Source organism: Bubalus bubalis, chromosome 11, assembly GCF_019923935.1.
Source record: "Bubalus bubalis isolate 160015118507 breed Murrah chromosome 11, NDDB_SH_1, whole genome shotgun sequence".
Lineage (NCBI taxonomy): Eukaryota > Metazoa > Chordata > Mammalia > Artiodactyla > Bovidae > Bubalus > Bubalus bubalis.
In genome coordinates this window covers 20,136,832-20,162,760 of record NC_059167.1, presented here as the reverse complement: position 1 = coordinate 20,162,760, position 25,929 = coordinate 20,136,832, and the positions used below count along the sequence as shown (strand labels likewise).

Here is a 25,929-nt window from a genome sequence, read left to right as displayed (position 1 = left end):
GAATGTTGAGCTTTAAGCCAACTTTTTCACTCTCCACTTTCACTTTCACAAAGAGGCTCTTCATTTCTTTTTCACTTTCTGCCCTCAGGGTGGTGTCATCTGCATATCTGAGGTTATTGATATTTCTCCCGGCCATCTTGATTCCAGCTTGTGCTTCCTCCAGCCCAGAGTTTCTCATGATGTACTTTGCATTAAGTTAAATAAGCAGGGTGACAATATACAGCCTTGACATATTCCTTTTCCTATTTGGAACCAGTCTGTTGTTCCATGTCCAGTTCTAACTGTTGCTTCCTCACCTGCATATAGGTTTCTCAAGAGGCGGGTCAGGTGGTCTGGTATTCCCATCTCTTTCAGAATTTTCCAGTTTATTGTGATCCACACAGTCAAAGGCTTTGGCATAGTCAATAAAGCAGAAATAGATGTTTTTCTGGAACTCTCTTGCTTTTCTGATGATCCAGCGGATGTTGGCAATTTGATCTCTGGTTCCTCTGCCTTTCCTAAAACCAGCTTGAACATCAGGAAGTTCATGGTTCACGTATTGCTGAAGCCTGGCTTGGAGAATTTTGAGCATTACTTTACTAGCATGTGAGATGAGTGCAGTTGTGTGGTAGTTTGAGCATTCTTTGGCATTGCCTTTCTTTGGGATTGGAATGAAAACTGACCTTTTCCAGTCCTGTGGCCACTGCTGAGTTTTCCAAATTTGCTGACATATTGAGTGCAGCACTTTCACAGCATCATCTTTTAGGATTTGAAATAGCTCCACTGGAATTCCATCACCTCCACTAGCTTTGTTCGTAGTGATGCTTCATAAGGCCCACTTGACTTGACATTCCAGGATGTCTGGCTCTAGGTAATACGATCACATTAATGATGAACATTTTGAGCACTTACTGTGTACTAGAAACTTACGATGTGGTTTGACGTGTATTTTCTCATTTCAGTGTCTCCATGCCCCCTGTGGTATAGATATAATTATTGAAGGCATTTTCCAGATGAGAAAACTGGGGTTTGCATGGCTGGTTTCAGCGGTTAAGCTGTCATTGAAATTAATAGTATTGGAGCCAGGATTTCACATTTGGGGTGTCCGACCAGAGTCATGTTCTTGACTGTTTTGCTCTGCTCTCTACTATATTAGACTAAAGGAAGGAGAGTGTTTTTATCTTTAAATCTGGTAGAATTTTGTTCAAAGTACTTTGTCTTTCAAAAGTAAGAAACAAAAATTTGAACACCTGTATTCCACGGTAATCCAGTTTAGATCATAACACTTCATAAATTTAAGAGCAACTAATTCAAAGAAATTTCTTATTTAAACCCTCTTTCTATTTATAGACCGACCATACCCTCTTAGCTAACATAATTGGAACTGTTTAGTTGAAAAAATCATTAAGATAGGGAGTCTTGCAAAAGTATACATACTCAAAATATCTTATTTTCACTAAACTATGTAATAATAATAAATATATATTTGCTAAATTTTGGTGAGGCCAAGGGTGCTTCTTTGACAGTGATTCTGCTATTTTGAATTCTACATTGTATTAAAAGTATAAACATAGACAGTAGCAAAACACTCTGATTCTTACAGAATTTTAGATTTAAAATTTTTTTCTCCTTTTTTTATAGGTCTTTCCCACATCTAATCCAATAGCTTTCCTTTTAATGACTTGCTTTATATGAAGTCTTTCCAAAGCCTTCAATTTAGTTTTTAATAAGAAACAAGATTTATCTCTTGTACTCATATTCCATCAACTTTCATAATATTTAATTAAATTTCATAATTACAGTAACAAGTCCACTGGCATAAACTGGTTTGGGAAGACACAGCTTGACTCTTAGTCAGCATGGAGTCCAGCTGGTGGGAGCAGAAAGTGTGTGTGGCTCCAGAGATTGCCTGCTCGTGCCATTGGGCATTTATCATCAGGGTTTACAGAGGAAACACAGAACAATAGTTAATACATGAAACTGGTACAGGAAGGCGGTGTCAGAGAGCACCTGCTGTGTTTTCTTGGGCCATACAAACTTTCAAATCAGGTAGATCAATTTTTACAAAGAAGATACAACAGATTGTGGATCTGAATAACTTGAAGCAGAAATTAACCCCCTTAAACTATAACTGTGTATTATAAACTTTATGTAGTATCTGTACATTTCTTAAAATTTAGTTTATTGAAGTATAGTTGATTTGCAAGGTATTAATTTCTGCTGTGCAGAAAAGTGAATCGTTTATACACATATGCATTTTTTTCATATTCTTCTCCATTATGCTTTATCACAGGATATTGAATATACCCTGTGCTATACAGTAGGAACCTGTTGTTTATCCATTCAGTATATAATAGTTTGCATCTGCTAATCCCAGACTTTCACTCCATCCCTTCCCCATCCCCTTTCCCTGGGCAAGTACAAGTCTGTTCTCTATGTCTGTGCGTCTGTTTCTGTTGCATAGATAAGTTCGTTGGTGTCATATTTTAGATTCCACATATAAGTGATAGCTGTACTTTTCATCACAGTGTAAAATATAGTTAGACAAATAATTCTGTCATGATTTTTAATACATAGCTTGATTCACTGAAATTAGTACACTAACTCGTTTTTCCTAATCAGAACCTGGAAGAGAGTCATCTTGTTGAAGGAGTACATCCATGACAGGTGTAATTTCTCTTCCAGCAACAGGGCGCAGCGCTTCTGACCTGATTGTCAGTCCAACCTCTTAATCACCAGATACTGGGTTTAATGAATTCCTGATTTCACTGAGGCTAAGTCTCTGGGGAGAAAATCCACATTACTGAAGTGTGTATTGTTGACATGATATGTAAAATTTAACTGCCTTTTACTGATGAAGCTGCCATCACTTTTTAAATATTACATTATTTTTATGAACATCATTATTTTGCAAATTTAGACTTGAGAGCATATTTGTCTCCGTCTCATGAGCTCAGTCCATTGCTGGCTGAGCAGAGCAATCCTCCCATTGTATGCATCTGTTGAAATAAGTAACAAACCGTCAATTTCTTCTTTCTGGTCCTTCCTCTTCCCCACTTCTCTTTGCTGTTTTGCCAGTGCGTGTGATGGTTCTAACTCGCTGAGGATTAAATGACGGTAATAACATAGCTAACATTTATTGTGTTATTACTTTGTGCTTTATGCAGAGCTCCTCACATAATGCTCATAGGACCCCAAGGCAAAGTTGTCATTGTGATAAGTCCAAGTGATGCAACCACATCCTTCGTAGAGAGGCACAAATGAGGCAGTACACTAACATCAGAATTAATCTGGGCCTCTCCCTTTGAGTGCATATGTATTTTGTGTTGAGTTTTTACTTAGTCACCATGATTAAAGTAGCAGGACAGGACTGTTTCAGTTCTGCACTGCGTGTACCAGGGTCCGAGACACATCCTCCCTGAATCGCACTGAAACAGCACACTAATGGAAAAGAGAGGAGCCCAAGGGTTGCTTTCACCATGTTCTTTGTTGCTCCATTGATCAGAAGTGTTGATAGTGATGGAATGTCACTCTCAAAGCCAGGTTACTGAAGATGCTGTGATGGGGCCAGGCCTTCCCCTCCTGCCCAGTGGCCAGAAGCAGCTGCCATTATCAGGTCTAAAGAGCATCGAAGAATATTTTCTCATTCCTGGAAAGGATGAACACTAATGCTCTGCACTTGCTTACTCTTTTGATAACTTGAAACCACCAGATTTGATTGTTCTGCAGTTCACCTTCCTCCTCCTATACACCACTGCCTCACCCCACCTCACCACACGTGTGTTTGCACACGCACACTCACACGTATACGAGTCAAGTTGAATAGTATGCTGGGCTCCTGGATTATTAGTTTGAGGCCTAGTTGGATTTCGGTTGCTACTGTAATGTCCAGTTTTATTTCCCTTTCACTCTCTTCTAATCAACCATCTTTACCATTTCTTTAGAATATATACTCTGTACTGCATTTGTACTTGAAGTGACAGCTTTAGTGCTCTGATATATTCTCCAGTTTTGTTATTAGGCAGTATTCTGCAAGTTCAGGTTTTTAAATGTGTATCATTACCTATTGTAAGTTTTAGTGGATTATTGTATGGTACATATAGAACATCAGAGGACACCTTAAAGCTAAACTTATTTGTAAAACTCTGTGCTTATTTTATTTCTTTAACTGTGGCAACATTAAGATTGAGTATAGTACTATGGAATGCCTTGTAATTCAGAGTTCTGAAAGGATAACTAGTCTATGGTTAGTTTTTTGTGAACAGTCGTATTTCAAGTATGTGATAAAACTCCAGAGTCAGCAAGTCTGTTCTCCTAACCATGTTGTGCTCTGTGTTCTTGAACTTAACAGTTTATTTCTGCCAAAACTAATAGGGAAAGATTTTATTCATGTGTAATAGCTTACTGTTTTCATGTCCTTGTCTTTCATTTTTTATTGAGAGCATATAAACTGTGTTTTATTTGTTTGAAGGCAGCTCTCTAGTTATGTAATCCTTTTCAGGGAGATTTGGGGCACTAAAGAACTTCCTGAGAAACTCATCTAGGAGTGTTTTGCTGCTGTTTCTTGACCTGCTCAGGGCTTCTGGTAGCAAGAAGGCCATTAGGTAGGAAGGTGTGCATGTTAGCTCTTTGGAAAACAAGCATCCTCTGCTTTCTCGGCCGTGATCTCCCAAGTCCCGTGACTGATTGAACTCTGATCTGTGAGCCATCCAGAGTTCATATTCCCTGAGCCGTCTCAGTTCAGAGGCTTGTGAAGGCTGATTAAAAGGGCATGTGCCTCTCAGCTGCTCCTCTCTGTTTAGTTTTTAAAATCAAGCTAGACGGTCCAAAGGCCACCTTTGCTCAGACACTTGACTTTATTCAAGGTCATCTTGTAAAGATCCAATCATACAACGACAGAGTGTGCTTTTCAACGAACTGATGATGGAGATACTGGCCTTTTTGTCATCCTTCGGCCTTTTAGAAAGTTCCACGTGAGAAATTTATTTTAGAATTTGATGCCAGGAATTATTTTCTGGTAGCTACTAAATGCCTGCCTTTCTGATGATAGGTGTGTTTTATTTGTTTGCTTGTTTTATTTTATTTATTTTTTTCCTGTATCTCCTGTTTTACTTCACCTCCCAGAAGAAAATCTGATGCTCAACTGTGCCACCTTCATTAATAACATTTATATCCACTTGGCTTTTATTTTCCTATTTCTGTTTGATTAGCACAGTTTACCTATTTCCTTTATAATGAATGACTTCAGAACACTCTTTTTAGAAAAAGTAATTAGTCTACATTTATATCCAAATAAAAGACCTCTGTTCCCAGGCTTTTTCTTCAGTTCTGGCTACATTCCTCACCAGCCTTACCTGCTTCCACTTGGTTGGTTATCTAGCCAGCAGCTTGAAACCTGGGACACAAATTTTGACTGCTTCTCCGTTTTTCTCCCTGAACAAGCCTACCCTCATCGTTGCCCTCATGCTATAAATGCCACCGTTATTATCAGTCTCTGGGATTTGAAATACTGAAGCCCCTTTGATGCCTCTCTTCATTGATGTTAACCTCCAGTCAGTTGGGAAGGCCTCTTGCATCTCCCTCCACATTGTTGCTGATTTCCTGTTCTCTGTGTCCTGGTCCCAGGTCTGTCACTTCAAGCCCTCGTTGCCTTTTGACACAATTCTTGGCCATTGTCTTAGTCTCTTCATCTCCAGTCCCCCTACTCAAAATTCATCCTCTTGTCTTTGCCAAATACACCAGTCTAATCACAGAGCAATTTGCATCTTACATGATTGTGTTGATATGATTTAATCATGTAACAGATACCTTATTGATCAAGTTGTCTGAGAAGCAGATGCTGGGACAGTATTGGCATGCAAGTGGTTTGTTAGGGACCTGGGGCCATGCCTGTGAAAGAAGAGGGGAGAGGAAACAGAATTTATCAGGGAAGGTCTTCAGTCCACAGTACAGGTCTGACGCTATGAAAGGGAGAAGAAACGAAAGTGGGCAGGGGGAGCCTCAGCTTACTGTGACATGTGACAAAATCTCAGCCAATGCCATGAAACAAAAGGGAACAATAGAGCGGTCCCTTGTTGGGCAGTCAGTTCCCCTCCAGGCACACTCAGCCCTGGGTCTGCCCAGGAAGAGTGTGTCTGGGCTGGAAAACTACAGAAGATCCGAAGATACTACAGCCGCAGACTCTCAGCTAATTGCATTTCTTGTGGCTGAATTTGTTGTGAGCCATTTCTGAAAGGGAGATATTAAGTATTGCACGTCTGGGACCGCGACATATACATGAGTGCCTTCATCATACTCGGCATGGTTTAGGATGCTTGGAGTGAGAAATAAAATGAAACACCTTCATGGAGCTTACATTCTAGTGGAGGGAAACAGATGATAAACAAATCAAACAAAAGGATATACATGCTTACTATGAAAGTTAACAATGCAGAGTTGGAGGTAGTAATCGATCTCCTAATCTCAGTATTTGACTGTAATCTTCTTTATCTTTTCTTTTTTGTTGTCATTCTTGTTTTTAAATTCAAATATAGTTAATTTACATTGTTGTGTTGGTTTCAAGTGTACAGCAAAGTGATTCAGTTACACATAAATTTATATGGATAGATAAGATAACTATACCCAAGATATTGGGTATAGTTCCCTGTGCTCTACAATAGATCTTTATTTTTTGCTTATTTATGTGTAGTACTTTGTGTACCTATGTATTTCTTACATACAGATTTATTACCCAATTTCCTATTAATCAGTGCCCTTAATATTTTTAAGTAGTTCTAAAAATTAACAACTGCACATTCATACAATTATTCATTTATTGCATGATATTTTTAAAGCATCTAGTCTGTGTCAGCTATGGTGCTTGGAGGAGAACAAAAGCAAATAAACCTGCCTTCATGGTATTTGTAGCTTGCCCTGAGTACTGTTAAGACAAATGAGAAGCTTTAGAACATTAATTTTCTTCCTGATCTTTTTTTTTGGTGTGTGGGGGGGGTGGGTGGAGTGCGGGGTGTGCCATGAAGCTTGCAGGATCTTAGTTACCCAACCAGGGACTGAACCCAGTCCCCACCAGTGAAAGCATGAACTATCCTAACCACTGGACCACCAGGGAATTCCCTTTTTCTTACTTTAAAAACCATTGAACAAAATCTTTTACAATTTCTTTATTTCCTCTACCTGGAACTCCATTTTGATAGATGATGGATTTATCTCGTTTTATCCTCTTTTTTCTTTCATAATTTCAATTTCTTTTTATTTTATGTATAAATTTTATCTTTTGGTTCAGAAATTGATATGTACCTCTCTATGTTCTGCTCTCCAGCCCTTTCATTTTATTTTAGTAATCATAGTTTTATTTGCCAGGAATTCATTATTTTTGTTTCCCTGTAGTTATTGTTCTAATAGTTTATCCTTATTTTATATACCCCACATTTCTCCACTGGTATTCATTTAAATAATTTTTTCTAATTTTTTTCCCTTGCATGATCTGTATCTTCTGAGTTGTATTCTCTGTTTGTCTTTTTTTTTTTCCCTTTTATGCTGTTGGTTTTCCTTGGTCCATTGATCTTTGCCACAAAGGCCAAGGCAGATTGGTATAGGTGGCAGGCTTCCCTGCAGCGCTGTGTGTCTTTTTCCCCAGCTGGTCTCACCTTCCAGCGGGGAAGTGAGGGCTGGCACTGGAAAAGTAGGTGAGACCCTAACAGGGAGGAGTGTATGGAGCGAGAGGGTAGTGAATGCAGTGCTCAGTACCAGCCCACGTGGGTGCCAGGTTGGGAGAGGTTTAGCCTACTCCCCTGCTGCATGGAACTGCCTTTTCTCCCATCCATGCATCAGGATGGGGTCTTCCCGCCTCTCCTGGGCTTCTGAGTAACCCCCTTCCTCCTAAAGGTGCAGGTGCTTTCCCACCACTGTTCCAGTCACCCTGTGTCCCAGTTTCTGGCCAACACTTTCTGTGGTGCCCTGGTTTATAACCAGTCTAAGGAAGAAAAGTTATGACCAACTTAGATAGCATATTGAAAAGCAGGGACATTACTTTGCCAACAAAGGTCCGTCTAGTCAAGGCTATGGGTTTTCCTGTGGTCATGTATGGATGTGAGAGTTGGACTGTGAAGAAAGCTGAGCACCGAAGAATTGATGCTTTTGAACTGTGGTGTTGGAGAAGACTCTTGAGAGTCCCTTGGACTGCAAGGAGATCCAACCAGTCCATTCTGAAGGAGATCAGCCCTGGGATTTCTTTGGAAGGACTGATGCTAAAGCTGAAACTCCAGTACTTTGGCCACCTCATGCGAAGAGTTGACTCATTGGAAAAGACTCTGATGCTGGGAGGGATTGGGGGCAAGAGGAGAAGGGGATGACAGAGGATGAGATGGCTGGATGGCATCACCGACTCGATGGACGTGAGTTTGAGTGAACTCTGGGAGTTGGTGATGGACAGGGAGGCCTGGCATGCTGTGATTCATGGGATTGCAAAGAGTCGTACATGACTGAGCGACTGAACAGAACTGAACTGAAGCAATCCTTGAAGGCAAGGACCGCAATAGATTAGGCTAGTCTCAGCAGTTATTTCACAATTGGAATGTTTGGTACTGATGCAAAGTACAAAGTTTATTGAGTTGGGGAGCCAGTGTATCTTGTATTCATAGCATCAGGTAGACTCAGGGAGGGCCCTCTGTGTATATGACCTTGTGTTACAGTCTGGACACCGGATAATATGTTGCAGTTCCTTTTCCTCTCTTTTCAGGAAATGAGACCACTGACAAGTCTGTGTGTGGTCATGGTGGTTTTGTGGAAATTAACCAAGACCACCAATTGATCCCCATAAACCCAAAACACCATTCTAGAGACTGAATTTTACTATTGTAAACCTTCTTAGACACACAAGTGATAGATACTGAAGTCAGTGGATGACACCTTGAGAAGAAACAAGAGTACAAGCAGGATTTACATCATCTAAAAGTATCTCCCACCAAAATATTTATAAATCATAAGAAGAATGAGAGTGACTTTACAGTGAACAAACGTACATGCCACCTTAATAGAAGGAACTCTATCATGGTGTCTATCACGAAGCTTGTGAATGATGCACTGAGGTTACATCGTTTCTGTGGTTCTCTTCCCCAAAATGCATAAGTGTTAGTCGCTCAGTCGTGCCCAACTCTGTGACCCCATGCACTGCAGCCCACCAGGCTCCTCTGTCCATGAGATTTTCCAAGCAAGGATACTGGAGTGGGTTGCCATTTCCTTCTCCAGGGGATCTTCCCAACCCAGGAATCGAACCTGGGTCTCCTGCACTGCAGGCAGATTCTTTACCAACTGAGCTAACCTTAGTTTAATTACGTGAAACCACCAGACACACCCAAGTTGAGTGGTAAACACTGTTCAAAAGTGTCAAGGTCACAAAAAAGTAAGGAATTGTAACAGACTGCAAGGGACTGAGGAGGAGTAATAACAGTTAAATACGATGTGGGATAATGAGTAAGATTTCAGAACAAAAAGGGCATAGTGGAAAAACTAGAGAAATTTGAGTATTAGAATATTAATTTCCTGATTTCTGATTAATGAAGATTGTACTGTATGTAGTTATATATAAGATGTTAACATTGGGGGAGACTGGGTTAGGGATCAGTTCAGTTCAGTCGCTCAGTCGTGTCCGACTCTTTGTGACCCCTTGGACTGCAGCATGCCAGGCCTGCCTGTCCATCACCAACCCCCGGAGTCTACCCAAATTCATGTCCATTAAATCGGTGATGCCATCCAACCATCTCATCTTCTGTCGTCCCCTTCTCTTCCCGCCTTCAGTCTTTCCCAGCATCAGGGCCTTTTCCAATGAGTCAGCTCTTTGCATCAGGTGGTCAAAATATTGGAGTTTCAGCTTCAACATCAGGCCTTCCAATGAACACTCAGGACTGATCTGCTTTAGGATGGACTGGTTTGATCTCCTTGCAATGCAAGGGACTCAAGAGTCTTCTCCAAGATCACAGTTCAGAAACATCAATTCTTCGGCACTCAGCTTTCTTTATAGTCCAACTCTCACATCCATACATGACTACTGGAAAAACCATAGCCTTGATGATACGGACCTTTTTTGGCAAAGGAATGTCTCTGCTTTTTAATACACTGTCTAGTTTGGTCATAACTTTCCTTCCAAGGAGTAAGTGTATGGAAACTCCTTGTACTATATTTATAACTTTTCTGTCAGTCCAGAAGCAGTCAGAGAAGCAGTCAAGATAAAATATGAAAAAGAAAACCTTCAGGTACAGTCAGTAACAGCAGCTAACATAGGACCCATCCACATGGAAATGGGAATGCTTCAACTTTCTGTGTCAAAGTACATCAGAGTGAATGCCATGCTACTGATTGCTGTATCCCAGAGAATTTCTATTCTTTGTTTTGCAGTCTCAAGGACATAAGGGCCCTTTAGATCTGTTATTTCAGTACAAGTTGATAACTTGATAAAGCTTGTCACCTGTTTTTCAAATGCATACCTCAGTGTTAATTTTAACTAAAAGTTGGTGCTCAGCAAACATTTCTTTTATCCTACCAATTCCTTTGCTCATCTTCTCATGGATCCCCCTCCTCTGTATGGAGAGGCCATGGATCTGAACATCAGAACAGCAAGAGGAGGGACTTGCATAACTGCATTCTCAACAGTAATGTCGAAGCGTCAGCAGAAGCAGGCTCAACAACTCAGAGACAGTTAGTCCAGAAGCAGGTGGGCTCTACTGAGTTTTTGAGACACATTGCATGGTCTCGCCCTCATGAGCTACGGTGACTTCTACCTTGACTGAACTTCTGACCGTTTCTGGGGGACTTCCTTTCAGATACTTCAAAAGCATTTTACACAGACATCTTGCTGCAGTGTCCCTGATAAGGAGGTACAAAAGGTTTGAGTTTTTTTTTTTTTTTTTTTAATATATAAAGACATTGAGTTAGAAACAGGTGTTTCATTGTAGTTTCTTTTCATTTGAATATTAAATACTTTTTTTTCCCCTGAGCGGGCTTTTAAATCAGTATGAACTAACAATAAGCCTGAAGAGCTACATTAATATGCAACCTTTTAAAATATTCTTTTTACTCGGTGACCATTTGTAAACCATTTTTATAAAAATTGCCATATTTGTAGAAATACTTTTTTTATACTTTTAAAAATCTTCCTATTATAAAAGGTATATATTCATTACAGAAGAATTAGCAACTGTAGAAACTAAGGAAATTAATCATGTGTGATTACTAGTTACTTTACTGCGACTGATCTGATCTGATACTCATTAATTAAACAAGATAAGGATCATTAAATAGTTTTATATATTTTTTCATGGTTCCATGATTGGCTTTGCCATCGCTTATTTAAAGTCTTCCAGCTGTTATTAAATTCAAGTTTTCTACTTCCTTATTATAAATAATTCTTACATCAGGTCATCCTAAGTGTTTTTTGGTACTTAGGATGACCTTTGGGCACTTAGGATGGCACTTAACCCCTTTGGCAGTTTGGTGAAACCTATGGACTCTCCTTAGACTAATGTTTTTAAGTGCATAAAAGTACAAAGCAAACCAGGCATATTAAACTACAGTTGCAAGAGTATTAAAAACTTTGTGATATACTAACATAGATGCTTCTTTTTTATTACGTTAACAAAAGGATCTAGCATCAGTTCTGATAACTACCATAATTTCAAAGTTGTGATGAGAATAATTGATATTTTGATATGTCTACAACGGCAGTAATATGATATGAAAACATCTCTTGATTTCTGTAGGTGTCAAAGTCACCTGTGCAGCTGATGTTACTGTAGTTGGTTGACTCCATTTATAATTGATGGAAATGCTACATTTCTTTAGAAGGTAGTGAAAATAAAGATAAAAATTTTTTTCATTCAAGTTCATGAACCCCCTAATTTCTTTCCATAGACAAGTTTAAAAGCCTCTGACCTTACATAAATGTTCTTGTTATGTAACTTTTCCCCCCACATGTCCAATTATTAACGTAAGGTAGAGTCCTGTAAGTGAAATGGTGTGAATTTTATGGGAACCTTGATTTTTATTGCCAAATTGTTCTTAAGAAAGCTTAGGCCAGAAAGGTTCTACTCCTATTTTAAGACTGTGTAGTGTTTAACATTTTCTTGGCTACCTTGAGTATTTGCAGTTTTTATTTTAGAACATTTATTGTAGGTCCAAAACATTTCAATTTCATTGATCACAAGTAAGACTGAATTATTTAAATAGAATTATTGGCTATTTGTCATAGATAATAGTCAATTAAAAATCTCCCATTTTGACAGTGATACTGTTTTTCCTTTGTTTCAAATAGAGTTTTCTTTGTACCTTTTTCCTTTCATCATTTGAATGCAATTCATTAGTGTCAGCCTTACTTCTGTTAAAGTCTACTTTTTATTGGCAGGTTGGGGGGCTTCTGAGGCTTGCTTAGTCATGTGAGGCTTTAAGCCTAACAACATGATATAATTTTGTCAAATAGACCACCCTAATTTTTAAGAGCTACATATGGAAAGAAGAATTGGAACTTCAGAGAACTGTGCACTTTGTAAATGTGGACAATTACTCTTATGCAACCATAATTACAAGCTTAGTGGAATGCTTTGTGACAGAATTCTGGACTGTGGCCAGTCCTGTGTAAATATCCCCATCCATTACTCTGACCTGCTTTTGATTATGATGCAAAGTCCCAGGCTATTTAGTTCTCATGGAACCTCCGCCCTTATAATTAGGATGAGCCCTTTGGGGACCAGAGACAGAACCTCTGTTGTTGCTAAGTCACTTCAGTCGTGTCCGACTCTGTGTGACCCCATAGATGGCAGCCCACCAGGCTCTGCCGTCCCTGGGATTCTCCAGGCAAGAACGCTGGAATGGGTTGCCATTTCCTTCTCCAATGCATGAAAGTGAAAAGTGAAAGTGAAGTCGCTCAGTCGTGTCTGACTCTTAGCGACCCCATGGACTGCAGCCCACCAGGCTCCTCCGTCCATGGGATTTCCCAGGCAAGAGTACTGGAGTGGGGTGCCATTGCTTTCTCCAAGTGGTGCTCTTCTCGGAAAGAGCCATTCTTCAAACATATGAATCCTTATTACCTCCACTTTGGCAAATCTGTGTTTTCATTTTAAAAGAAGAATATACTGTTGTTGTTTGTGTTTTCTGTTTCATTTAATTCTTTTAGATCTGTTCTCTTTTTCTAACCTAGTTGTCAGTCATATTTAGATGTTGTAAGTTGCATGAAAACAAAGCATATGAACAAATTGAACTCAGTAGGCAAAGATAAGTACCTTATAGAAGCATGTGCTGTGGTGAGTGGTTTTCCCAGTTGCAGCTAGATTCTCTGTCTAATGGAAATATCGAGGGTAGAATTTATGACGTCGGCTGCAGTGATGCTGACATGCTTGTAGCCCACCAGGCCGACTATTTTAAGGAAAAAAGAATTTAAAATATTCAAAGTGGTGAAATGATTTTAATTCCAGCTAGTAAAGCTGTTGTCATTCCGTTCTTTGACCTGCTAATAGATGAGGCCCACGTATGTCTGATTAGTAGTATCTTTAGGACCCCTGTTGTACAGTGAATTAAGAGGCCTTTTTTAGAGGAAATGGAAGAGTTTTCGTTTCTCCTTCTACATAGTCATTTAGGGTGATTAAGATTAGCATGTGACCGTTTTGATGACTTTAACATATGTTGCTGTAACGCTTTCTAAAATGGTTGGTACCAATTCCTTGGTGTCACCAGCAGTGAAGGAATGTATTCCAGCCCTACTAAGGACCGTTTTTCCATTCAGAAGTGTTGTTGCTAATTTTTTGAGGCCTGAGATAGTAGCTGTTTTATTTGCTTTCTGCTTCTTTGATTTTTGTGTATCAGTCTATTTCCCCTATTTAAATTTCTAAATTGACAATTCTAAAGAAATATTTTAAGCCATGCACCTTGTGGCTCAGCTGGTAAAGAATCTGCCTGCAATGTGGGAGACCTGGGTTTGATCCCCTGGTTGGGAAGATGCCCTGGTGAATGGAAAGGCTACCCACTCCAGTATTCTGGCCTAGAGAATTCCATGGGGTCTCAAAGACTCAGACACAACTGAGAGACTTTCACTTTATAATTGTAAAAATTATATATAAAAAGATTTACTTTTGTCCATAATTACAAACAGTCCAGATTATGCTGGTCTCTAGAAATGTACAACTGAAATGCTAATATGAAATCTGCAAATATTATGAAAACCAGTATAAGCAATCCAAAAATTGTTGGTTGAAGCCCTGTAACTCTTGTGACTTTATTTTTGTTTCCTTCTTTGCAATTAAAATGCCAGGCTTTTAACTTTTTATGCCTGTGCATACGTCCTTATCTGCAGCTCATAACTGGGTAATGTGACTATACTTGATCTAATCACTTGGAGCTTTGAACTATTGACTATGTTCCCTCTCTAAGAATGTGAAAGTGTTATTATTTATTATTGTGACTGTGTCAGCCAGAAATATGGCTATTTGTGTGGAATGTTCTAGTAATAGAACTGCTCATTGGTGTTCTTTGTACCATTCTTGTTTAAATGTAAGAACCAGAACTATTAGGTGCTAAAGATGAAAACTAAAACTGAAGGTGAGGGGAATCAGCACTATATGCATAAAATATGAAACCTTGCCAATATAGTACATCAGGAAATAAAGCCTTCTGTGTGATCTGGCTAGTCAGTCCCTTTAGACATCACATTTTATTTAACTATTTTTATTCATAATACAATTTTAGAAATGTTTGGAAAGATAACATTATATGTAATGCTAAGCAAATGAGCTTTGGAATTGATACTTAATATGTTTGAGTTCTGGTGTTGCTGTGTACTGGTTGTGGCTGGCAAGTGACTTATTCTCTCTAAATCATAATTGCCACATCTGTGAAAAAGAAGGCAATGCCTATGTTTTCATAGTTGACATGATTATCAGAGTGCTTGGCAAAGTGCCTCACCTCACTGCATTATATCATTCTAATGTAATGATTGGAGTACTGGGTTTTGGCATTACAGTATGCTGGCACAGAAATATCATTATTTTTGGTAGTGTAATCCCCATATTTCAGTCCATTCATCAGCAGATTTATCCATCCTACTCTAGTCTCCAGCCCCTCTTTCCTCTCCTTTCCTTCTTCCCTCTTTCATCATCGACGGCTTCCTGGCCTTTCTTGAGTGCTTATCATCTGCATCTCCCCCACACTTGAACCCTCTTTCCCCCTTCCGTCCGTCCACCCCACAAAAGACAAAGCTGATTGTAGGTATGACTGGAAGAGCTCTCTGCGTTTGATGGATACCATGGCGCTAGCCGAGGGTGGAGGTGGTTCCCATACAGGCTGATGGGAAGAAGGAGGTGGTTCCCATACAGGCTGATGGGAAGAAGCACACGTGCGGCAGCGTGAAGGCAGTGCAGCGCGCTACCCCGAGACTGTGGTCCCAAGAGGAAAGCGGTGTCGTCCAGTGAACTTGAAGGACAGGCAGCAGCAAGAGTGGCCGAAGGACCAGACTCAGGATCCTAAAAGGCTAGCTTTTAGTTACAAAAAAGTCATTTGTATTAAGATCAAAGTTTAAAGACTCAAAAACTGAATTGAAGATAATTTGCTGAACCAAACTTCTCTGTTGGCAAATTACACTTTGCATTCTAATTTTGAAGTGAAAAAGTTGTATTCACATCAGAAGGGTTTTTTTTTTCTATAGTTTTGTAAACCTCAGGAACAGAAAGAAAAAAAAAAATGGATGGTGGACCGAAAAACAAGGCATTTATTGTAAGAATAATTCTTCCTCAAGTTGAAAGACTTTTTGAACAAGCAGAGTCTGCTCATGACAGTAGTGAATTTAACACAGGAAACCAGAGCAGTGTCTCCATCTCTGTTGATGGAACTGAAATAGATGAAGGCCAAATGGAAATGCTTGCTTGGAAATAACAGCTAGAGCTCTTTTTCAATAAAAGAAGATTGTTGTTCCTGAACAAACACACATATAAATTTTTAAAAGATCTTCTCAGAGTTATCAAACCAGAGATGGATTTTTTGAACACAGAGTCTGAAGAAAGTGTTAGAAGTTAGTTTATAAATGGTCTCATCAGCATTCTCTCAGCTCAGAAACATACTTCTTCAGCAGCTGGGGAAAAGCACACAAAACCCAGGCAGGGCTTGATGATGACACATGCAAAAATTTAAGTGATTCATTTTTTAAAATCAACCTTCTTCATTTTTAGGTAGGATTAGTTTCTGTTTAAATAACACTGTATTATCTGCCAATTTATACTAAAATGATTGTGTTCAGTATTTGTATTTTTATAAATTCATGTTTTTCTGTAGTAACCTTTCTAAATTTTTGCAGTTACAATGTATTATTTGGTTTCCCTAATTTGTATTTCTCTTACCAGTCTTAAAGTATTATCACTACTATGCAAAGTACACACTTTCATTTTGGTCCATTGCTCAAGCACTCTTTGAGAAGATGTCTAAATAATATTTCAGATGCAACCCTGAAGGAGGCAAGGACTTAGTCAAGTAAAGAGGAGTTAGTTAGTGGAATGTCCTAGACAGAGTGTTTCAGGTGAGACAGGCATAATGAGTTGACAAGTTCAGGGCGGTTGGTTCTCAGAATTTAGACGGATGAAAGGTCCAGGTTGAAACTGGAATGACAGGCTGGTGAGAGGTCACAAGGGCCCTCGAGAAGGCTTGAGTAGTATCCGAGGGCTAGTGGGAAAGCAGCAGAGGGTTTGAAACTTAATAGCGATGGTCAGGCTTGCATCTTAGAAGCCAGTCATGAAAAGCTAATCTGTTGGAAAACTCACAAACATCCGGGCGAATGATGATCTGGATAAACCAGTGGCAGTGGGATGGAGGAAAAGTAGGTGGATTACAGAGCTCTTTAGGAGCTGGAATTCAGCGGGCATGACAGGGGTCAGGCATAAGCAGCTAGAGGAATGTGGTAGCAGTTACTCGAACCAGGGTTGCAGGGAGAGCTGTATCGGTTTGTGTGGAAGGTGATAGGTTCACTTTTACAGATGCCATGGGACAAACAAATTGCAAGTTTTATTTGGTAAAGAATGGGACATCTTTTCAATGTGAAGAAATAGGGCTCACAGATGTCTGGAGTGGACACGTGGACTCTTGAGAGTAATCAGTGTAGGGAGAGGACAGAAGATTCAGGGCCCATGGAAGAAAAACCAAGAGAGGCTGGTTTTGGAGAAGCCACTTTCTAGAAGAGTGTTTTTAGGGGGAACAAAAGGAAATGCCATTGGCAAGTTATGATGAGTTTGAACAAGATAAGGACACAGAGTTTCTGTTTGTTTCAACTTTATGGCTGACTGGTGACGGTGCAATGGCAGTCAGATGATAGGAATCCTAAAGTGAAGAATCAGGTATCTCATTCAAGAAGTTTCCAGTGGAAGAAAAGAGAAGGGAGGTAACCTGGAGGTTGCTAAGGAACTGAGGGCAAGTGTTGCGGTTCAAGATAAAGGAGACCTGAGCCTGATTGAATGGTGATGGGAATGAGCAGGCAGAGAGGGCAAGTTGCAGATACAGGGAGGGTGATTGGGCATCAGTGTCCCTGGGAAGGTGGAATTGAGTGGAGGCTAGAATTTCAGGAGAGACTGGGTTTACATTATAAAGCAAAGAAGTAAAAGTCTGGATCTGGGGAAGTGTCTGTGAGTGATGGTGGAAAGTGAGGCAGTTGCTTCTGAAAGGGCTCTTTATTTTCTCTGTGATGTGGACAGCATTATCTGCTGAGATTGAGAGAAGGTAGATGAGGGGGAGTTTGAAGGAGAACAGAGAATATTTGAAATATCTGCAATGGAGAAAGGGAGCGGGAGCTGACCAGGGACAGCTTGAGGAGGAGTTGAGGTTACGGACGGGAATTGGTCTTGGCCCCGTGTCTTTGTGAATTTCTCCAGCAGCAAAGACTAGCAGTCTCACTGCCCTTCCTGAGCTTTGTGGGCTGTGTTTGAGGAGTTTCTGGTGAGTCAGGGGTAGAGTCCGTGAACAGGATATAATGAATGTCATGGTCATCTTTGACATGTCCATCGGTCTTCTGTGCAGCAGGGTTAAAATAGTCTCTGAAGTTTTGAAGTGTGTGAAGCCCTTTGCTCCTTCAGTAAAAGTCCCCAGACTGCTGTCCTGTTGCTCTTTCGGTTGGCATCCGCCTTTCTATACTGTTCCTATCTCCTCCCTCTTTGTTTTCCTCCTTATTGTCACTTGTCTATCACATTGCTGTCTGTGTGCAAGTTTCTGTCAGCCCTACACTCTGGACTTTGTCAACATCTGGGATTATCACACCTCTGACATCAAGCTGTGGGCTTGAAGACCAGACAACCACACTTATTAAAATTATGTGCAAAGTAAGAGTAAATAACCTCTGAGTGTGATTCTCACGTGCCGTGCTTTCCGGGTATACGTAAGTGTTTGTACATGGATTTTGTGCTGTTTATTGGGTTGTTTATCAGCTGTCCATATACGAGATGCTTGTTGCCTGTGTTCCCATTGTGTTCCCCTTATTTTGAATTTCCGTGGATTGTGATAATATTCTTAGATAGCTCATGGTATTAATGATTTTTTTTATAATTATTCTCTGGTGCTTGCAAAGCATTTTCATATGTATTACCTAAATTTAGAACTATATGATTAGATATTTTATGCTGTTATTTCTTATTATTCTCATGGATTTTCAAATACATATTATGTATGAGAATAACGTGTGTTTTCAAATATTGATATATTTTGTATGAGAATAACCCACCATGTCACAACTCAGTCATTTAATCATATCACATGTAAATGAAATAGGGCAATATAAATAAATATTTTGGAGGTATGAAAAGTAAGTTATCTACTCTTAACTTTTCATGTATTGGTTGTTTTTTTTTTTAACTTTTCTCATCTGTGAACATCTTTTGTCTGTATCAACAAGTTTAATTTTTAAGTGTACAGTAAGTAAATAGCACTTTTTACCTTTTCTGTAAATTAATTTACTTTTGACTCCAGCGTTTCTTCTTGTTAGGAGGAAGATAAAGTCAACACCAGTGATTTGGACATTTGCCCCCACCCCCAAGGTTGTTCTAGAGTTTGGAGTCTGGAGAAATGCCAGACATTGAGGAGAGGGCCCTAAGTTGCCATTAGTCACCTGGCCACACTGGTGGCCTAGGCGAGGCCCTTATCCCAGCCCTCATGTCCCTCCAGATGCAGGGGCTCTGCTGGATGCCTTTGATGCTTGCTATGCAGGAGCCATTGGTGAGGCCCAAAGCCCTGGGTGTGGGCTTCTGCCTCCCAGGGGCACTCTGAAGCTCTTTCCTCTGAGCTAAGACTCTGTCTTAACCTGGGCAGTGTGGGAGCAGAATGCTGCCAAGTAACTCTCAGACCTCTTTCCTCTCTCTAGTCCGGGGAGGAGTTTTATTTATCTATTTAGGCCATGCTGTGCAGCATGCAGGATCTTCCCTTACACAGGGATTGAACCTGTGTCTCCTGCATCGGGATCATGGAGTCTTAACCATTGGACCACCAGGGAAGTCCCTAGGGAAATCTTTTTTATTCTGCAGGAAATCCATCTATCCTCAAACTTTGTTCTCAGTAGGTTTAGGGTTAGGGGGAAGGTTTGGTTGATGTGGTTTTTAGTTGATGCAGTTTTTATAAAAGCTAGGAAGCCCTGATACAGTATAGCCTGTTTATAGGGCAATAACACAAATTTCTTTTTTAAAGTAGTGAGTTGCAGAGGAGTGAAAAAAACTCAGCAGGCCACCTCTGTTGTCTTACCACCTCTGAGACTAAACCTACATTGATTGCTCAGTCTTTACTTTTATAATTCAGTGAAGGATATTAATTTTTGTTAAATATGTTTATATTTTATGATATAATTTCTGAGTGATTTAAATAGTAAGCAGCATATGACATTTTTTAGTGTGCTGTAAATATTCTAATTTTGTTTTGTCTTATTGTATCTAAGAACACTGGAACTATTTTGGGGCCGATGAGAATCTTGGTCCAGTGGCTGTGAGCATTCGAAGGGAAAAACCAGAAGAAACGAAAGAAAATGGATCTCCCTACAACTATCGAATAATTTTTAGAACTAGTGAGGTAAGTCACACATGAGAAGGACTTGAGGCTTAATTTAAGTGAGAAAAAAATAGAGTCGTAGCAGTAACAAAGCAATTAAATTTAATAGCACATGGTTACAAATGTCTGTAGAATAAACAAAGACCCCTTTCATTCATTCCAGTGGTGACGGGGGTGGACATCATGATTAGATCTGGACCCTTTCTTCCCATCTAGCTTTGGGTAGATGCAATAAATGAATGGGAATTTTGATTCACAGAAAGATATGTTCATTAAGTGTGACCCAAGGAAATTGGAGTCCTCAGAATCCCAAATTGGATATTACATATCCTGCTTGGGCAGCCGGAAGGCAGCGAGCCAGCTTGAGGAGCCAGAGGGGGTCAACTAAAACTTAACTCATGCTTTCAAACTATTATTGAGGAAGTTTCTTGACCCAGGAAAAAGGAAAGGGACTCCTTGGATTTTTTTTCTTTGCCATCTTGGACCTATTCTCAGAGGCTTAAAATAAAGACGTTTGAACTAGAGGCTGTCCAATTGTGGGTAAAATGGGTCCTTGGAGTTCTTTATGGAACTAAGTACACATGATATGTGAGTTTCTACTTTAAAGTGAAATTCAGGTAAAGAAGAGAAAGTGAAAGAAAGTGAAAGTGAAGTCGCTCAGCCGTGTCCGACTCTGCGACCCCATGGACTGCAGCCTACCAGTCTCCTCAGTCCATGGGATTTTCCAGGCAAGAATACTAGAGTGGGGTGCCATTGCCTTCTCCAGGAAATCTTCCCGACCCAGGGATTGAACCTGGGTCTCCTGCATTGTAGGCAGACGCTTTACCATCTGAGCCACCAGGGAAGTCTAAAAGGAAACATAAAAGAAAATAGCCAACAAAGCATTAAAAAAAACTGGTGGCAAAGATGGTAAAGAATCTGCCTGCAATGCGAGTTCCATCCCTGGGTTGCAAAGATCCCCTGGAGAAGGGAACGGCTACCCACTCCAGTATTCTTGCCCGGAGAATCTTGAAGACAGAGGAGCCTGGCGGGCTGTAGTCCATGGCATCCCGAAGAGTGGGATGTGACTGAGCAACCAAATACATATACGTAGTATTCAAATATTTATATATAATATATATGTATATTTATTTTCAAAAGTAAAATAAAAGCAAGCGCTAGAGTTTGTCATGTAGAGACTGTTAAAGCTCTGCCTGATATCCTGATTCAAAAAATGACCTCATGACTATCAGGGACTATGAGGGATTTTTTTGTTTTCTTTCTAAACATGTGTATAGTTATGCCAGCTATCAATTTATTGCCTCTCTGAGCCAAATCACTTTAGGATTGTTGTCATGCATTAATGCCTAATACCCCCTTGCGGTAGGTAGAAAAGAATGGTTTTGAAACTAGTTTAAATAGGACATTTGGCTTCATTTCCCCCATTGAATACAAGACAGGTTGTAGGGGTTGGCTTCACTGAGTAATTGCTTCTCAGCTTCAACTCTTGGGAAATTAAAAATAGGATTTTTAAAGGCACGGCCTTAATATCTCACGTGTTATGTTGAGTGGCCTGAGAGGAATGAAGAACCCATACATACTCTAGGGTCCTTTTTCTCCAAGCCAAAGCTGATCATTAAGCAGGGTCAGGCCTTTCTTTTGTTGAACATGAAAAGCACAGGGAACACACACTGTTTTTGAAGTTGGATGGAGGTAGCTGCTCCTCAGACCCCACCAGCTTCCTGAGAGCCACTTAACTTCTCCCACTTGTTTCTATCCTTCTGTGCTTAACCTTTTCCCCGCCTCCTAAGGCCGCTCTGGTTTAAGTCGTCCTCATCCTTTCGCTTTTCTATATTTTTCGTTTCATTTCAGTGCCTTCTTGCCCCTATCTTCATTCTGAGGTTGAGGCTTTCCGAGGTGGCCCTTTCTTTCTTTCTTTCTCAGCTCCTGACTCTGCTGTCCACGATTGTCCCTTCCAGCTTGCCTTGCCTGCATGCCATGGCTGGTCGCAGCCTCTCTCTCCAGGTCAACTGCTGACCCAAGTGAACATGGTCCCTCTGCCATGGTTGGGGAACCACGCTCGCCTTCATCTGTTTTCTTGCCTCTCCCTGCCTCAGCCTCAAATGCTCCACCTACACCTCCCCCCTGTAATTACAGTTAAATCACACTTAAGGATTCCCTGGTCCTTTTCCTACCAGTCCATTGGATGGGGCCCCAGGGCCACTTCCTTACCCTTTGACTGAAATATCCAAGTCAAATGTTGTTTATGGTTCATTACCACCTGCTCTCATGTTCAGATTAATGTTTAACCCATGACAACCCTTTTGTTAGAGTTGTTCAGGCTGGAGGTCCTGTTGGACTTCTCTCTCCCACCCCCACCCCGCCCCCAGAGCTGGTCTCACCACAGCACTGGTTGACTCTGTCTTCAAAATGTGTCTAGCATTCAACCGCCCCTCCCATCTCACTGCTTCTGCCTGGGCCCAGCCCACCACCATCTTCTCTTTCCTTCCTGCATCTTCCTTTAGGGCTGCATCATCTCAAGCCCAGCAGGGATCCTTTAGAAATGCAGTACAGATCTGTGATTCCTCAGTTCAGAATCCCTCTAGGGTTTTCCAGCTTCCAGGAAAAAGCCCTTCTCCTCCCTAGCTGGGGCGTCCAGGCACATCTGTCTCTGACCTTGACCTCGCTTCGTCTTTTCCAGCCGCAGTGGCCTCCTCTCTTCTGGGCAACCTGAGGACAGCCCTGCCTCAGGGCTCCGATGGTCCCTATTCCTCGGTAATCATGTTCACCCCCAGGTGTCCTTGTGGGCATCGCTCTCTTTTCCTTCTGGCCTTTATTGTGAAGCCACAGGGGCCTTCTCGGCCAGTGGATCTAAAATTTCTACTGTCTCATATCCCGCTTCCAGGCTTTATTTATTTATTTATTTCTTCCAGGAACACCACTCTCTCACACATTGTACTTACTGTATTCATTTTGTGTCTTCCCCCTACTTGCATATAAGCTCAGGGATGCTGAGGACTCCAAGTTGTTCATGGTGGTGGTGGTGGTTTAGTTGCTAAGTCATGTCCAACTCTTGTGATCCTATGGACTGTAGCCCGCCAGGCTCTCTGTCCATGGGATTTATGACTTACACACCTAACAACTAAAATAGTCCCCCACACGTCATTCCTTTCTTCCTCCCTCATGTTCATTTAATTCATTACCACTGTCTTAGTGTCATTTTTTTTTTCTTTCCAATAGAAATAATCCTTAAGTGTGGTTTAATTGTAATATCTTTATGAGACTTTTCAAAGAAATACACTAATGAAAGTCCTTTGATAGAAATATCTCTGGATGTTGGTCCTAATCCAGACAGAGCTCTCGCACTTTGTAGGATGGACAGTTGACTGACTATTTAATAAAGTAGGACTTAATTCTTATGCCTTGGTAGGGATTTCTCATGCTATTAATTTCCCTTTGAGAAAAAAGAAAGCAGTCTCCAAAGTGACATTCCAGTTGCTTCATAAATAGAGTCAAGATAACATAAATACAAACAGATATTTTTCATTTTAATAGAAACAATCATTGCACAGTATAAAGAAACCAAAAAAGGACTTTACATATATTTGTAAGTGTGGCTGTTTCTTTATGAACAAAAAAATCTCTGACGTGAGTGCTTTTAAGCACAGGTGCACCGGCATATAGGAGGATTCTCTGCTTGTTTCTGGAAGTCATTAGCAAAACATACCAGTAACAGTGGAGGTTCAGGTATAAAAATGGTTCAGGTATAAAAATGAGTCATTCTTTTTCTCATCTGCTCAGACTTCTCTTGAGGTGGGCTGCTATTTTTCTGTAGTCCAGGATTAGCACTGCTTCCTTAGCATTCCTGGTCTGGAGCTCTCTCAGTTGGAAATCCGACCAGCCTTTGTAACTTCCTGACCCTTGACAGGCATTATCTCATGAAAGTAGGAGCACAGGAGTTGTTCAGCTGTTTCTCACGATGTAAGAAATGAAACAAAAATCATTTCTGTAAAATGAGATATTAAGCCACAGAAAAGGATTTTTTTTTTACCCAAGTGTTATTTGAAAACAGACTATACATGAAAGAAAAGATGCTAATCAAATGAATAGACTACAAATAACGTCAAGCACCTTCTTCTGGTCTTGAGAGTCAGAGGTTGGTGAACTTGGCTTTTCCTACCCTTGTCTCTCTTTCCTTCTGTTGACACCTGTTACAGGTTTTACTTCCCCGGTGATTCTTCCTTTGGTTTCCATTTTCCCTGGTAATTCTCTGTCACACCATCTTGCCTGTTACTTGAACAGTACAGCTTATTTCAAGCTGTATTCTCTGCCTGTAGTTTCTTCCTTGGGCAGTGGCAACTGAATTTTCTTACGTCATCATCCCCATGCAAACAATTTCTGAGATGGCCTGTTGGTTCTGGGTGAGACGCTCACCCTTGAGGTACGCTCTGCTGGGGACTCTGGCCCACCCACAGCCCTCTCTGGCTCACTTAGATCCCGCTTAGCTACACTGGTCTCTCTTTCCTGCTCACAGCCTGCTGTTTCTCATCTCCACACCTTTGCTCTCTGACACGGTCTTTCTGTACACTTTTTCCTTGAAGCCCCTTTTTAGTGCTACACTTTCCCATGAGGGCCTTTCCTTACGCCCTGAGCCACAGCAGTCCTTTTTCTGGTTTTGTTATAGAATCTGACTTTGTTAGGTTTTTCTTAGTACATATATCCTCCTGGGTGGATATTTCTTACCTCTCACCCTCTTTTCACACCACACTTGGTCTTCAACATTCACTCCTTTTGCAGTATAATACCTTATAACCTACATGCTTAATGGAAGTTCATTCAACTTAATGGTTTTGTCTTTAAGTTACCATAGAGTGTTTAAATTGTACTAACAACTTTGTCACATGAAAATTCTTGAACATGAAAGCTACTTTGCTTCAACAGATCATCATTACTTAAGGAAATGTCTTTGCTTATGTTTATATTTCATAATAATAGCAGAGCTCTTAAGACATAGGGGGAAGCACAAGTCACTTTAAATGTTGTAGACAGTGGCTGCTGTACTAACTATAATCTTTGTCCTATCATAGCAGCACTTCGGGTTAGGAATAGTTTAAGCTGATCAACAGTGCATTATGCACTTTAAAACTCTTCCCCTTCCCTTAAACTCTTACAGTTCAAAAAGGTATAACATCCAAATTCTAAGCATTTAGTCTTCAGATAGTCTCTGGGATATCTCCTTAATTTCCTGGTATTTGTGTAAGTGACCTTATATAGCTGTATGGAGACCTTGGTCTTCCTGAGCGCTTCAAGGAAACGTGTGCTCTTTGGTATTTAAGGACATGTCCTCAGAAAGCTTGGTGATGAGTTCCAGTGGACTTGCTGGGTCTTGAAAGTACGGGGTGCATTTTTCGTACATAAAGTGCCTGACATCACTCCCCTCATCCTTTCTCCCTCGCTGGCTCAGCTGATGTGTCACCCCCAGCTCCCTACGGGGGGCCTCACGCTGGTTGAGTTTACTCCTCTCCCTGGCCATGTGTCTCTTTCAGCTCATGACACTGAGAGGGTCAGTGCTGGAGGATGCCATTCCCTCAACGGCAAAGCACTCAACGGCTCGGGGGCTGCCGCTGAAGGAGGTGCTGGAGCACGTGATTCCTGAGCTCAATGTTCAGTGCCTGCGCTTGGCCTTCAACACCCCCAAGGTCACAGAACAGCTCATGAAACTGGATGAGCAGGGGGTAAGTGTGGCCTCCAGGGGAGGACATTTCTGTTGCTCCGGCTTCCCACAGAGCTTCCAGAATCAGACCTGAGGAGTTCTTTTTTGACGGGGAAAACTGATACCATTTATTATGAAGGATCTTATCTTTGCAGTTACTCATTTTCTTTTTTCTTAACTCACTGAACATTTCTCATCTGATGAAATTCTCTATGTCA

At 40.7% G+C, this 25,929-nt stretch overlaps 1 protein-coding gene and 1 non-coding gene across 11 annotated transcripts in view; one reads left to right on the top strand and one right to left on the bottom strand.

Moving 5' to 3' along the window:
* SIPA1L1 (signal induced proliferation associated 1 like 1) overlaps positions 1–25,929 on the top strand; it is a 510,536-nt gene that overhangs the window by 374,938 nt on the left and 109,669 nt on the right. For all 10 annotated transcript variants that reach the window (XM_044924786.2, XM_044924785.2, XM_044924792.2 and 7 more), the window contains 2 exons: positions 19,910–20,040; positions 25,545–25,733. In XM_044924786.2, coding sequence (XP_044780721.2) covers positions 19,910–20,040; positions 25,545–25,733 — 320 coding nt within the window. The remainder of the gene's footprint in view (positions 1–19,909; positions 20,041–25,544; positions 25,734–25,929) is intronic.
* On the bottom strand, positions 20,792–20,863 carry TRNAC-ACA. The gene has a single exon. It is a non-coding gene; the product is annotated as a tRNA-Cys (tRNA).